Below are 15,680 nucleotides of genomic sequence, written 5' to 3'. Positions count from 1 at the left end.
TCCTTTGGTCACTGTGCTGGCCTGTGGTCTGAGCAAAGGTCATACTGGTCAGAGAGAGGTGGATGTTTAGCACATTGCTTCAGGGAACAGATTATATTTTTGGAGAGAAGGGGGTTAACTCGAGCTTCATTCGATGTTGATTCGTGCTTTAAGGTTGAACTTTTCCTAAGCCTTTTTTTAAGCGTTTTTTTTCCTCTGCGTAAAGATGTCAGCTGGCTCATTTTTGTCGTCCTCAAGATTCATGTTGGAAAAATACTGCTACTACTGTGCTTCCCTGCCTACTGCTACTGCCAGTCATCATCCTCATACTCTTCCTCCTCCTTCTCACCATCATCTCTTTCACATTTAGCACAACACAGCAGTACATAATTTCCAAGCAAGTCTTCCGTGTGTCTTGAATAATGTGGCTTTAGAATAGGAGAGCAAATTTGAAAAAAAAAAGCTCTGGGAAATTTCAAAGTTGAAGCACTCTTGCCCACATTGCGTGGTTGGGATACTGTTTTTCAGCATCTCGTCTTCAGAGGGAGGTCAATAGTCTTGGCTCTTGCCATTGCTGCCTGTCATCAAGGGGGGGGTGCCTTTCTCTGTCTCAGGCCAGCAAACCCTGATCATTTCAATTTTTAAATGGTCAAAATCATGCTACTGTACCATTTTTCCCCTTGATTCTCTGCTAGAAATTTGCAAAGGTAGACACGGGCAAAAAAAGGAGAAGAAGTTTCTGTTGAAATTGGACATCCGAGACACAGATGTAGAAATATAGATGATGGAAATATTTGACAGAAGGAAGAAAGATGAAAAACTACTGGTAAACTATCTAGGCACTGAAATAGTTCTCTCAGTGAAAAAATGACATTGATAAGTATATATGAGTGAATGAGTGACAGAAAACAGTCAGCTTGTTGCAATTTATTTTCCAGTATGCCAAGACTAACCAGCTCTACAAGTGACAATGTCCTGAGAAATTCTATGATTTTTTACTGTGTCATAAGTCATAAGATCAAGAGCAGAGGAAGGACTGCTGTGCAGCTGCTCCAGAGTTAAAGCAGAGCTTCGTGACAGGAGAGCAGAGAGGCAAGATGCACTGGGGCTTGTCTGTGTAACTTCAGTAAAGAAAATCCACACATCGGAGGTGGCAAACAGGAAACCTGCAAAATAACAGGCCCAAGGAATAAAAAAATACCATTCGAAGAATCCTCTGCTGCAGTTGTCTCTGAACTGTACCTGTGTCCAGATGCATGGGCTGCCTGCAGTAGAATGGCCTCCATCTAGGGCGTAGTCCTGCCTCACCCTCTGTGTCACCCCCTGCGTCTCCCCCTGCCTCACCCCCTGTGCCACCCCCTGTGTCTGCTGGGTTAGACTCTGGCTCAGCATGACCCTCACAGGAAGCAGCTGTAGGTAATGGATGGATGAGCTGGGAATTTTTACAAAAAGGACCCCAGACAAACTGCTTTGCCACTTTGCTGTGTTTTGTAATTTTGTTCATGTCTGAAATCCAGTAATATTAAGTTCTGTAAACTAGTAAACGAAAACTATTGGTTCCATTGAGTTTAGACTTCACCCTTAAGTATTTTTATTGTAAAGTGTCATGAACCCTATACAGTCAGAAACACCAGCTATCAGGATAAAATACGCTGATACACAGTCTCTCTTCAGATAAATGATTTCTGAGCATGTGAGTTACTTTTAGAAAAAAAAAGTGATACAGTTCGGAAAACCACAAGGTCATGCACAGCGGTTAACACATCCTGTGCATGTAATGAGAAGCATTGCATAACACGAAGCAATGAGAAAATAAACATAATATTTTGGGGAAATGTTATACATTATTTAAATAAAACGAATAAAGTGCGTATAAACAGTGATGCACATTAAGCTATACATATTGTATTTCATGTCTTGTGCCCTTAAAAGTGTAAAGCTAGAAAATTAAATTACTGTATGCATACATAAAACATAATAGTACATACTGTATTATACGTGTTGTCCTTACAGTAGTCCATTGTGGGTGCAGATTAATCTGGGCCTGGTCAGTACTGGGAACACCAGGTTTTGGTAGACCAATAGGTGGCTCTCTTCCCTCTGGAAGAGCAGTTCCCAAATCAAGCAGGGTGACTAGGGAAACTGTGCAGACGAAGGTGCCGACCCTTCGGATGAGGTCCTCAGGTGTACATGCTGATCTTCCCATGAATCTCACAGCTTTCAGGAACACAAAGCTCTTTGTCCGCGTGTATGGAGACACTAACAAGACTTCACAGAAATGTACTTCTCCTCATGACTTTTCATTTATATGATGCCAACGGTTTTGACTAAGAAGTCTGCATTGTTATAAATGTCTCCCTTGTTGCCAAAAACGCCAGTGATGTGTATCCAAAAGAACCACACCGACCCCATATGATCACAGTGTATCGGATCGCATTCTGTTGTGCTTCCTCCAAAGAAAACAATATGAAAAACCAACACAATTACTGTATGTTTCTGCCATAGCCACCAATGCATCTAGTGTTCGCGTTGTCCGCTACTACTGCTGGGTGTACAGAAGGTTTATTCATCTTAGCATTCAATTTCTTTTTTAAGAGTGCATTAAGCAGATATGACACATCCCAGCAGAAGCTATGGAAATGGAGAACTGGATTTTTGCCTTGGTTCTTCATAATGGCACATTAGTTTTCATTCGATCCTTAGAAACGCGTTTAATGAATATTGGACTTTAACAGCCTTCTTACTCCTGAGAAAAGAATAATATCTGTAAATGTGGATAGGAAGAACCTGCTCATGGGCTTTTTATGTTCATTCTCTGCAGTGTTATCAGTTTTACAGGCTATCTATGATGTCATACGCTGGGTATCTCCTGTCAGAGGGAATGCGAAGAATCTGCCATAACTGATCCTGTATGTCTGCAGTAATTTTAGCAACAGTTGCAAGTAGTTTAATCAGAAACTCTATCTTCATCCTAATCAGAAGATTGATTTTCTTCAACAATATGGGTTAAACGTTACAGATCCCTTTTCAAAAGAAACCAAAATCAATTTCACAGAACAAATTTGGTGATTATGCACATTCTTGATATTGATGAGCTGGAATGGCATTCATATTCAAAATTTAAGTTAGTTTTTGATCATGGTGAGGAAGAGGAAAGCAGTTCTGTGGAATCCAGCATTTGATTAAATGAAACCTGTCTAAACAGAAAGTAGCAATTTCGATCAAAAGTGAAGGTTTTTTTGGTCAGTCCTGAACTTTGATCTACACTTACTATTTTAGACAATAACAGAAAAAGGGCAAGTTTAGAAAATTGCTTTCCATAGCTACAGTATATTACGAAAAAGCTTTTGTCTGAACATACCTTGATATATACTGCAAGTGAAAATAACACTGCTTAGAATATATAAGTTTGTTTAATGACAATTGTCTTACCTACAGTAGCTCCACACCAGTTAGCTAACAGCTTTAAGTGTGTATCACTTCAATCTCAGAGACATCCACAGCAGTGTTGGTGTCATTGATATGACTAACCAATTTTCAGCCTTTTTCAACTATGTATTTCTGTAGGAATGTTTCTTGAGCAAAGAGGCAAGAAATCCAGCATGTTATAACCTCTTGTCTTTGAAGGAGGTTTTACAATACTGATTTAATGAAGCAATGAAATAGCCATATTATGATTCACACATTAATGGTGCTCTGTTTCTATAATCACGATTTACACTGAATTACTAAAGGACTAGGCATATTTTATTTATATGTCTCGATGTATCCAATTACAAAAAATGTTTTTTTTACAAGAAGTATTTCATCACATATTGTAATAATTGCTGACATGATTTTAAAATGATCAAAAGAACAGTACAAGGCATTGCGTAACTATGTGTGTGTGTGAAAGAGAGAGCTATTGAGAGTATGGTCCGCTAAGACAAATTGCTTAATTAAATCTGAAGTATTTAACAGAAATTTTAACTCAGAATACTCAAGGACTCAGCTGCATAAGGGATTTTTTTCGGGAAAAGAACTTTAACCACAAAGAAAGTCTTTATCTCTAAGGGAGGGGAACACTACAGTCCATAATTCTAATGTATCCCAGATAAAATGCATAAGCTAACCAAAAGAATTATTATTTTAAAGTAATTAAAATATCAGTCTTGAATGGGATGCAGTTGATACTGTAATTACAGTAGGAAAACTTGCAGAACATGTTCTGATGATTTTATTAGGCATTTGTTAAGATACAATTTCCTTCTGGAAGTCTGTTCCTACAATTTCTTTTTTGTGAAGATTGCATCACAGGGAGCAAGTTATATACAGTAGACTTTTCACCTCTCTTATAAAGTAAGAGCAACGATAATAATAGCACTACTAATAGAGACAGAAATAATAAGTAAAAATAAAGGAGACGGGTGAGTGTAAAGGGTAAAATCCCAGTTCTTGGTTCAACTAAGTTGTGTAATTACCAATCTAATTTTCTTATGATTGAAACATTCTCACTGGTATACTGGATTTTGCATGTTTGTTGTGTGATTTTCACGAGGGTCTGTCAGTCTGCCTATTACCTCTGCACAGCACAAATGCAGAACTATCATTGGAAAACACACCGTGTTTTTAGAAATGCATACCTTTACGTTAGTTTAAGTCACAAAGTTTAAAGTTCCTTGCTGCTTAAAAGCAAGATGAAGCTGCATCAGACGTTACAAAGCAAAGATGTGGGGTTTTCTGTCCGCAAAGGGAAACACCCTTTACATGGTAAAAAAGCGAGAGAGAAAATGTCAATTAAATGCTGTGAGTAGCCTGTAAATCTTCAAGTGTACTTGATTACACAAAATGATATACAGTACTACCAACAAACTGCTAATATGAAGCTTTCTCTCAGGACTCTGTTTAGATAACAGTGTTGATTAGTGGTTAGGGCTCTAAAAACTTATCTGGAAGACTGTTGGTTTGAATACTGTGTGGTTAACTGCTATTGTACCCTTGAGCAAGATACTTCTCTCTGATTGCCACTGTAATAATGACCACAAATGCAAGTTGCTGAGGTATCCGAACAGGCTGGCTGGGCCACGCGTACTCCTCTTCTTATATTCTTCAAAGTCTCCAGGCCAAGAAGGTGACCGAGAACAGACAGGGATTTTTTCTGCTGGACCTGTAATAATTCCCTCTGTCTACACTTTAAGGCACTTATTAAAATCTGTATTTAAAGATATTCCTGAAATTGCCTGAGGAAAAAAGAGGCGAGTGGGTTGTGCTGAGGTGTGGATCTGGCGGTCAGAGAATGCTGTTGACCGGAGAAATGTGCTTCTTTCTGGACAGCTTCCCTTTGAACGTAACCCAGTGTCCCACTCTGGGAGTGAGAAATGATAGGCCAGTTACTGTCAGCCCAGGAGCTGGAACAGGGTAATCAGACCGTGAGTGACAGTGTGAAAACATCTGTTGAATGGATTTATAGGGCCTGCCTCAGGATTTCTTTCACACTGTTTATTATGGTTCTGACCTAATGAACTTAATTTGTTGACATGTTCCTCCGAGCGTTTTCGGCTGAGCCTCTCACATGTCTCCCTACTGTGCTGTTTCCGTGGCAACAGCAACTCCTGGAGCACCAACGCGTCCACCAGCTCCGACGGTACCAGGCGCAGGCGGCAACGGCCGTCGTGACGGGATCAGACCAACAACGGCCTGCTTCCCGAGCCCAGGCGTCTCCTGCTGCCTCTCCTCTACTGGGCCTGTCACCTGACCAGACTGTCACACACGCCTCTTCTACTGGTAAGGCTCCCAGGGGGTGTTTCTGACAGGCAGGGCAACCGCTGCATTCAAGAAGGATCTTCTGATTTAAATGCACCGAATACCGCGAATAGCTGCACATTAGATATAACGCTCACTACAGTTCGCATTTTGAAGTTCAGCTGGCACGACCACCTCTTATCGGCTGTTGATAATCCACCCTGAATAATCATAAATTATGGAAGGAACTCGTGGAAGTGTCTTGCAAACAGGTGTTCTTTTTTCCATGTAGAGAATTTCCTAAGGCCAGCCTTTGGGCGGCATGAGCTGAGTATCTTACATTCTTCGCATTATTATTTCTGTAAAAAAAAAAAGCTGCTACAAAATGCTCTGGATGACTGCAGACGTGGGTTTCTGTGTTTCGGGTGTCATGGCGCTTTGGTGATTTCAGTCACAAATGGGCTCTCTTAAAAATGAGTGAATACATATTACTAACCCATTTTTTATTAGTTTTCCTTGGCTTCAGATTTCTCACTTCTGTCTGTTCAGTTTGGTTATCTGAACAATTAAGGAGACAAAAGAGAGAATAAAACCCTAAATGGCCTCGTTAATTACCCCATTAATATTAATCAGACTCTGACTGTAATTGTTGTTGGTATCAGTACGGTAATGTTACCTTCTAGCATAAAAACACATAGGATTAACATGAGCAATTAATAAAACTGACTTCACTAGGAATAATCACACCCACAAATTAAGTGTCCTGAAAAGGTTCCTGGGGTATTTTAGTCAGAAATCTGGCTTGTCCCGCTTGGCTGATCCAGAGTGAGGAGTGAGCAACAGCAATGTGCAGAGGTGGACATGACAGGGAGGTGGGAGACACAAGCACAGATACTGTACAAGACAGAGAAGGGGATCACATGCTGTCTGCATAGTGTGAGGAAATGATGTCAGGTTTGATTACGAATTACTGACGACCGGGTCATTGAAATTGGTTGTGGTCATCCCTCTCGAACTTTCGTTATAAACTCATTTAAAACTAACTGTAAGTGAGCACCGAATCTTAATTTAGAATGCGAGTCTTAATGGAAGCTTCTGTCTCGGAATCGCAGGGATTGCGTATGATGCTTTAATGCTGAAACACCAGTGCATCTGTGGAAACTACACCGATCACCCTGAGCATGGAGGAAGGATACAGAGCATCTGGTCGCGGCTGCAGGAGACAGGCCTGATCAACTACTGCCAGGTAGAGGAGTTCCTCCCAGGTCCTCCAGTCTCGACATCTGAGTAATTCACTCAGGGGTCAGGGAAAGTGAAGCTCAGAGACTTGCAGGACTTCTAACAATGCCTTGCAAAAGTATTCGGACACTCTCACACATTTCACATTTAGACACTTTAAGGCTTGCAGTCATGACACTTTAAAGCAGCAATTAATATGTGTTAAGAATTCAATTTACTCCACACATTCAAAGCAAAGTATTTAGACGTATTCAAGGATAAGTATATAATAAGTATGATTATAAGTATTCCAACTCTTTACTGTGGCTAACCTAAATTATTTAAGGTGCACAAAATTACTTTAAATGGGCTTAGGTGAGTGGCCTCTGTGTTTAATCATTAATAATAGTTCAAATGTGCTATGGCAAATATTCAGCCATGAAGACCAAGGAGATTTCAAAATGGTTAAGGAGTAAATTCATATGAAGGCATAGATCAGGGGGAGGGTATACAGTAAAAACATTTCAGAGACCATTAACATCTCTTTGAGCAAGGTGAAGTCAATCTTCAAGAAGTGGAAGGTACTGAGACACTGAGTAGATCAGGCCAAACTAAACAGCTGGGTTCGGAGGAAAGTGTTTAGGGTTGCCACTGTGCAGCCAATGGGGACTTTGAAGGAGATTCAGAGCTCAGTGGTTGAGATGGGAGAAAAAATCCCCAACAGTATCACAGTTACTCCACAAAGAAAGTTTGTATGGAACTTTAAAAAAAACATCTCAAATCCCATATGGGGTTTGTAACAAAGCACATAAGTGATACTGCAAACATGTGGCAAAAGGTTTTGTCAGGTCAGACAGGACAAAATTAGAACGTTTTGGTCTACATTCAAAGCGTTACATCTGACTCAAAACCAACATAATGCATCACTCAGTCAACACCATCCCTACTGTCAAACACGGGGGTGGCAGAATTATGTTATAGTTCTGCTTCTCATCAGCAGGGACTGGGAAGTTTGTCAAGACTAATGGGAGCAACGTTCTAGTAAATTTTAGAAGAAAACCTGCTTGTGACTACACTGGAATGGCTTAAGAATAAAACAAGTCAATGTCTAAAAAGACTTTAAGGGGCTTGTGGCTTTAATTGCAGCTAACAGTTAGGTGCTTCCACTACATATTGCGTTCAGGGGTCTGAATACTTCTGCAATCAACATAGTCCTTGTTTTACTCTTCAGGGTTTTCCTACATTTACTGTAACATCTTAACCTTAGAAGTCTTCTGTCTGAGCATTCAGGTTCTGAATAAAATATTAAGTTTAAAAAATCATTTGGTATTTGACAAAATGGGACACCATATGAAAGATCTGAATACCTTTGCAGGGCACTTTAAATATTTGGTAACGTACTGTACAGCTATGTGTATAGCTATGTGCAGTGTGTACTCGCAAAACTTTCAGTACTCTGAGCCAGAACCTAGCTGGGATTTGTTCTTATTCATGTTTGAATCTCTTTTCTTTCCATAGTCAAAAGTGAAGCTGAAAGTTGTGTCAACACCTGTTATATCCATTCTACTGGCAATTTCCTTAAAAGAAAATATTTTCTAAAACTTTACTTTAACAGTAAAGGGAAAAATGGCACATTCACCTGTAAGTTTTACACAGATTACGTAATAGTAATGAATCCATTTTATGTTCATTAAATAGCTGAAGTACATACTTTCATTGAAAACCTCAGAAAACCCATAATTTGAGAGTGAAATAATTTTACCTTGTTCAATAGCTTGACATGTTAATGCTATAGTCTGTTTATTCTTGCTAATGCAAAAGACTGACACTGGTCTTCATACTGCTGTCACTAATACATAGTCCCTACAAAAAAAGGTTTTAAAAATCCCCTGTTATAAGTACAAGGTGGTTGGTCCCCTGGGTCAGTTACTTAAATACTTGGATTAAGTTGTATGATGAAAGAGTGTTCACAAAGTGAGTGGACGCCTATGTGATATAAAGTAAACAGATAAAGGTGTGAAAATGAGAGAATTGTGCATTGAAAAAACACAACATTATAAACTGCATGTACATTAAATATTAATGCTATTTAATGACATATTCCCATTCTATGTTCATCTACCTGTGGAGTCAAACACATCAAAATATGTTTAACTCCACTTCATGAATTAAAAAAATAGTATTGAAATTTCCCAAAATGCCTGGATTTGTTCTTATGCATTTTTTTTTCTTCTATCAGCGTGTCCGGGGTCGAAAAGCCAGCCTTGAAGAAATCCAGCTGGTTCACTCAGAGCGTCATTCGTTGTTATACGGCACCAACCCTTTGAACCGGCAGAAGCTGGACACCAAGAAGCTTCTAGGTCTGAGCTGAAATTAAAGTTGTTTTGGATAAAAACATCTGCTAAATACATACTGTACATATATATGATCCATTAGGCTAACACGCAAATATAATGACTCCATATTCATAACAGATTAGATTATGACGGGGCAGTGCAGTGGCCCTGTGGCTCAGGATCTGTGCCTGTGGCTGGAAGGTTGCCGGTTTGTATCCCGCGGCTGGCAGAGGAATCCTACTCTGTTGGGCCCCTGAGCAAGGCCCTTAACCCCAACTGCTACAGGTGTGCCATATAAATGGCCAACCCATTTCTGATCCCAAGCTTCTCTCCCTGTCTGTGTGTCTCATGGAGAGCAAGCTGGGGTATGTGACAAGACAAATTCCTAATACAAGAAATTGTATATGGCTGATAAAGCGATCTTATCTTATCTTATTACAGGCTTCACACCAGATGGTATTCACACCCGAATATTTATGTAACGTCCCTGAGTCATGCATCTCTTTTCGAATTTATTCCAGATCATTACCTTCCACATGAAGTGAACCTGTAATACATGGAGAAGTCATTACTTGAACACTGTTCAATTCATAATGAAGTACTGCAGAGCTTAATAGAATTGATTTAAGTGTTCTAAAGTATTACTAATAATAGAATGTGAGTGTAAAGGCATAGAATAAGACTGGTATATGCCAAAATGAACCTGAAATATAGTATATCTTTGTATATACAGTACAGCAACTTACTATGCATAAGCAATGCTAAGTCAACATTGATCAACTATTCAGCAGCTACGTATCCCTTAACTTCTGAATAGTTTGGATACCAAACTAAAGTACGTTTAGGAACAAAAAAAAGGCCTTATCAGTCTTTTCTTTATCACAAACTGAAAGGTTTGCACTCTATTAAAGAGATAAGAAGAGGGAGAGTGAACTATCTCCTTACTCTCAAGGAGGCTGGAGTTTCAGGACAGGCTCCTGGAATGCAGAGTTTGCTTTGGCTGCTTGTGCAGTGAGCATAAACAGATTTGAATAATCCAAGCTGAATGCATCCAGTGGCTTACAAATGATAATAAAGACATACTAGGAAACCACATCCTAGATCATTTGTTTTGAGAATTACACTTCTCGTAATATTATTCCATGATCAGGCACACATATTGAGAATTTTATTATTTAATTTATTTGTTTAGCTTTAATTTCTGTGGATTAATTAAAAGCTTACAATTACAGTCATTTCATCATCATCACCATAATAGGACTCTGTAATGGACAGGTGCATAGGGTATACAGACCATTTAGACTTGACAATGCCTGAGCTTAACATTAGATGTGTATTATAAACCCCCTGATGAAAACATGAGCTGCAAGTTGAGTTCGGAACGTACTGTATGTAGCAAAGGTGACACTATATTAATAAGAGATTTCAATTTTCTGCACACTAATTGTGATGGGAGATAGAGAAGCTGACAATAATATTGTTGGAATGGTTAACGATTGCTTCCTAACCCAGTTTGTAAAGGCACCAGCAAGTGAAAATTCTCTTACTTGACCCAGCCTTTAAGGCAGGACACATTCAGGTTAGTATTATATTATATTTAGGAAAATCAGACTATGAAGAAAAAAATTAGAAATTACAAGCGGTAAACTGGAAACAGATAAATTCCTACATACTATAGGAAGGTTTGTTATACTTTAAAGTTAAAAATTCAGAACAAAATCATCCCCAAACTAAAGAATTTGCACAGAGTAAAATCTAACCTACTGTAAAAGGTTTAATGGAGGAAATCAGAAGGAAGGGAGCGCACTATAGATGCTTTAAAAATGGGGCCAAACATTCAAAGATAGAAAAAGAGTGTACTGAACTACTGACTCAGCTGGAAAAACATATTTGTATTGCCAGGAAAGAGACACAGAAGAATAATTACAAAGTAGGCTGGGACAACTGAAACCTAATAAATCACTGGGGCATGATGATATTTTCACAGCCAAGCGTAAGGAACTGAGGGAGGTCATTCAGAGACCCTTAGGTTCTTCAGCTCTCACTAAGGATGGAAACTGGTAAATCTGGTAACTGGTATATTTGGTTGTAACTGGTAAGCTTATTGGAGTGATTGAGAAAGTTAACCAGAGAAATATTTCTAAAACAACTGGATTTTAAGAGGGGAGATCCTTTTTAACTTAACAGAAATCTTGGAACAAACAACAAGGACATTTAATAGAGGAAAATCACATACTGTAGCACGATATATTTAGACATCCAGAAATCTTTTGATAAGAGCATTCATAAGAACTAAAGTACAGTACTGTATATACAGTAACTGCAAAGCAATCTATGCACATGAGAACTTTAATTAACAGTCAATACTTTTATAGGGTGACTTCCATTTCTATTTACTTATAGTGGTGTGCTGCAGGGATTCATTTTAGGTCCATTGCTTTCCTCAATAAAATCAACAGTTTGAGATACTTAGCAAACTAGGTTACAGTTGGAAAATGGAATTAATTTATAATGGAGAAAAAGAAAGGTTTCTTTACACGGAGAGTTGAGTATAGTTAGATGCCTGAGGCCCAGATTCAAACTCCACAAAATGATAAATTCATTTATCGACTAAACTACCAAACAAATATTTGTTAGGTTTTGCATCGTTAGGAATTGCACATAATACTCGTGCAGTTTCTTATTTTGGAGTAGTATGTGATACCGATAAGCGCATAACAAAAATCAAAAAACAAAAAGTTTTATAAAATTTCGGAGAGCAGACCGTAAAGAAAAGAGCCAGATTTCAAAAGAAGTATAAAGATACTAGTCAGATATGAAATCAGTAGTGAATGGATGGTCACAGTTTAACAATATTCTGCTAGAAGCACAGAAAAGATTCAATCCAAATTAAAAGCTGAGAGTTTGGTCTTCACTATACAGAGTTATTGATGCTTATCGGTCTGGAAAGGTTTACAAAACCCTTTTTATTTGAGGATCCACCAATTCACTGTCAGACACAGAATTCAAAGAGTTCAAGACAACAGTCACTCTAATCAAAGGCAGTTGTCCTACCAACATCTCTCTAAGAACAAAACAGAAAATTATCAAGGGAGTTACAAAGAACCCTGGATTAACATCCAAGGAACTGCAGGCCACTGTTGCACTGGCTAACGGAAATGTTCGTCAGGAAACAGCCGAACAAAAATTTGTACTTCTCTTACTTGTAAGGTTACAGAAATGGTCATTAGAAGGATTAGAAGGGAATCATCTGTGTGACAGTAGAACACTGAGGGATAGTCAGCGTGGATTTAGAAAAGGTAGGTCCTGCTGAATAACTCATCAGAATATTGTTTGAAAAACAAAAACAGTAGTATAATATACAAACAGAACGTATGATATGGTACAACCAGATTTTCAGGAGGTTTTGATTAAAGTCCAAATGTATATAAATATAAATTAGGAAACAATAATCCTGAAGAGACAGTTTATGAAGAATACGTGGGTTTTTATATTAACACATGATTTACATCTTCTAAACAATGTTGAGAAGCAATAACAAAGGCAAACGGAAATTCTCCACTCTTCCCATTAAACTGCCAGCTGTATTAAGAGTAACAAATATAAGCTGCTTTGGATAAAAGTGGAAGCTAAATGATTAAATAAGCTAAATCAATTAGCAATCAAGTGAGTTATGTGGGTTGAGTGACCTCCTCTTGTTTGCAGTCTTTGTAATGTTCCTAAATGAACCTTTACCGTTAATTTCATAAAAAAGGTAAGTTTAAAATAACACGTTAGAAAGGAAGCAATTCCAATCTAATTTAGAATAGATTTCCTATATATTCAAAGTCAGAAATAACTCTTTTCCCATGTGTGTAACTGAGTTGTGGGTACGTGTCGCTCATCAGTCCCTGGGTGTTACATTATATTAGAGTGGGGAGCTGTGTCAGCATGAGTGTGAGCTGCAAAGGAGCAAGCAGAGGTTAGTTCCGCACTGAGAAGTCAAAAGAAAGAACAACAAGACCAGCGATTCAGCTGTGGTTCCTCTTCAGGTGTGTGAGGGAGGGAAGGGGAGGAAAGAGGAGCAGATGAAGCAGCCGGAGAGAGAGAGCAGGGGGAGCTGAGAAAGAGAGAAACCCAGGAGACGAATTCCAGGAGAACTGTGGGCGGTAGAAATCTGGGAACAAGGGAGAGATTCAGAAGGAAAGGTGTCTGTCTTTCAGAGCCAGCTCGGTGAATGTAAGTTTAAGGCACACACTTGGACTTTCAGCAGTCGTAGTCTTGGAATTCCTGTGTGGGACACAGACCGAAAGGTCAGTGTAATTATGGGCTGAAGAGGTAAAAAGGGGGGACTATCAGCAGAACAGGAAAGAGACCGGCCAACTGTTTTAGGGAACATGTCAGAGCAGAGAGGATCAAAGATCTCTCCGAGACAAAGCATGATTGCTCCTGCTCCAGAAAGCAGTCAGAAATCAAATGTACCTTAAACTGGGTTCACACCTTTCCCCCAGCTCTCAGAGATTAATTTCATTGTCATTTTCTCCATTCACCGATATTCCTGTCCTTCACATGTCCCTTCATTTCAGAACTCATCTGGAATGTTTTTTTCTGTTCTCCTTTCTTTTTGCTTTTGAGCTTTTCCAATCCTTCCATTTGTACGGTAATTATCCTCTACTAATGTTTACACTGGGGCACATAACTAGACTGATACAGAAGATTTATGCTGCAGTTTACATATTCCAGTTCATAAACTGCATGTCCTATTTCCTATAATGCAAAGATTCAACTTCAGTTCTTTTTATATTTAGGTTCATCACCCCAGAAAAACTTTACTGTGCTGCCTTGTGGAGGACTGGGGGTAAGTAACAGATAACTAAAGATAAAAAATGTAATTAAGATGTAAGAGGTGGTTGCAGAAATCATTTATTAGCTGGTCTTTATTATAGTAAGTGGAAAAAGACATGTGCTGAAGCGCACTAATATAGAGGGGATGCACATTTGTAATAAAAACTTACAAAATACTGAATGATCGTCCATAATTGTGGGAATCATACTACTCCACATAATTCTCTCAGAGAAAAGCCCTTGGTTGTGGGAATTTGATTAGAGGCAAACGGAATGTTATTTGCCTATTGAATTTCTTTTATGGCTCGGACTCATACAGATCCTATGACTAAATATAGAAACAGCTCCCCTGCTCCTCCTGACCCTGATCTGCGGAACAAAGAAATGAGCAAAATCTTGAAATCATTTTTCAGCCTTCTTTTTTTTTTGTGTTCGTGCAAGTCTCTTTCAATAGGCAAGAGAACCACAAAAACAGAGAAGAGCAGGCTTTTATGATAATGTCGTCATCATCTCTATGGCTTCAAAAGCTCTGGCTGCGTTTGTTGTCGTTTATTTCTTGGAAGGAGAAGGAGTGAGCAATTCCCTGGACAGGCTTAGCAAAATTGATAACAGATTGCTAGCTCCTTTCTCTATGGCCCAGAGGAGAGAGTTCATATCACATCACTATTGGCAGTCAATATTATTTTTTGACAGGGTCATAAAAGCATAAAAGGGTCTGATGACATTTGTTTAGAAGAGGAATGGGCTTCCTAGCTGTGCAGGGGTTTCTGCGGCTGGATTAGCAAAGTAGCAGAGGGAATATAATTTCTGCAAACAGGATATGATTTTATATAAGTTTGGGTTTCATTCTCTGCCCCGAGGAGAGAGAGAGGCCTTGCAGACATAGAAGGAATTACACCTTCATCATGGACAAGAATTCCGTTTTTATCCCCGAGAAGTATAAACACGGAACAATGTGACAAGATGTCATCTCTTAACATGCCTTGCTTTCCCTGCCAGTTTCCTTCAGTTAAAAGTCCTGGCACAGATTTTGGGATTCGACACCACTGAATCTGAAAGCGGCTTACTCTGCGCACAAGAACTTTGTTAAAGAGGTTCACATTTCTTCAGGAGAATTTTATCAAATTCAAACTTATATTTTCCAGGTCTTAAATATCCAACCGTTTCTCTTGCTTCTCCACAAAGACTAACATACTTAAACTGAGTTAAACTTAGTTTATCAAAGGACTTTTTTTTATTCAAACACAGTATCTAGATTTTAATTGTTGTCATCTGTCCTTTCATAACAATTCAATATTAATGTATTTATTTTGGGCTGCTTGTGTAATCTGAGCGTGTGAGACAACGATAAGCTGAATTAAAACTGTACACTTAGTAATCAAATAAAAAACAAAACCGTAGCAAACCAGGTTGGTAACAAGAATGCGCTCTCATTATTCAGTGTATCACCTATAACTTCATTTGGGATTTTCCAGAAAATGTGCAAAAAACGTTTGTGTTGCTCACAGACGATGAGTCACTGTTTGACTTTGTGTGGTAGCTGGCTCAATCATCATTTTCTTTGATGGCGACAAGGATTACTATATATTTCTATCCAGCAGC

The 15,680-nt window shown here is 38.8% G+C and overlaps 1 protein-coding gene across 8 annotated transcripts in view; it reads left to right on the top strand.

Moving 5' to 3' along the window:
- Window positions 1-15,680, top strand: part of LOC102694761 (histone deacetylase 9) — a 185,103-nt gene that overhangs the window by 121,905 nt on the left and 47,518 nt on the right. For all 8 annotated transcript variants that reach the window (XM_015357938.2, XM_015357935.2, XM_015357936.2 and 5 more), the window contains 4 exons: window positions 5,565-5,742; window positions 6,813-6,946; window positions 9,158-9,278; window positions 14,042-14,091. In XM_015357938.2, coding sequence (XP_015213424.1) covers window positions 5,565-5,742; window positions 6,813-6,946; window positions 9,158-9,278; window positions 14,042-14,091 — 483 coding nt within the window. The remainder of the gene's footprint in view (window positions 1-5,564; window positions 5,743-6,812; window positions 6,947-9,157; window positions 9,279-14,041; window positions 14,092-15,680) is intronic.

The sequence above is a fragment of the Lepisosteus oculatus genome, chromosome 10, assembly GCF_040954835.1.
Source record: "Lepisosteus oculatus isolate fLepOcu1 chromosome 10, fLepOcu1.hap2, whole genome shotgun sequence".
Lineage (NCBI taxonomy): Eukaryota > Metazoa > Chordata > Actinopteri > Semionotiformes > Lepisosteidae > Lepisosteus > Lepisosteus oculatus.
The sequence above is the reverse complement of the archived record's forward strand: the minus strand, read 5'-3'. Positions and strand labels throughout refer to the sequence as shown.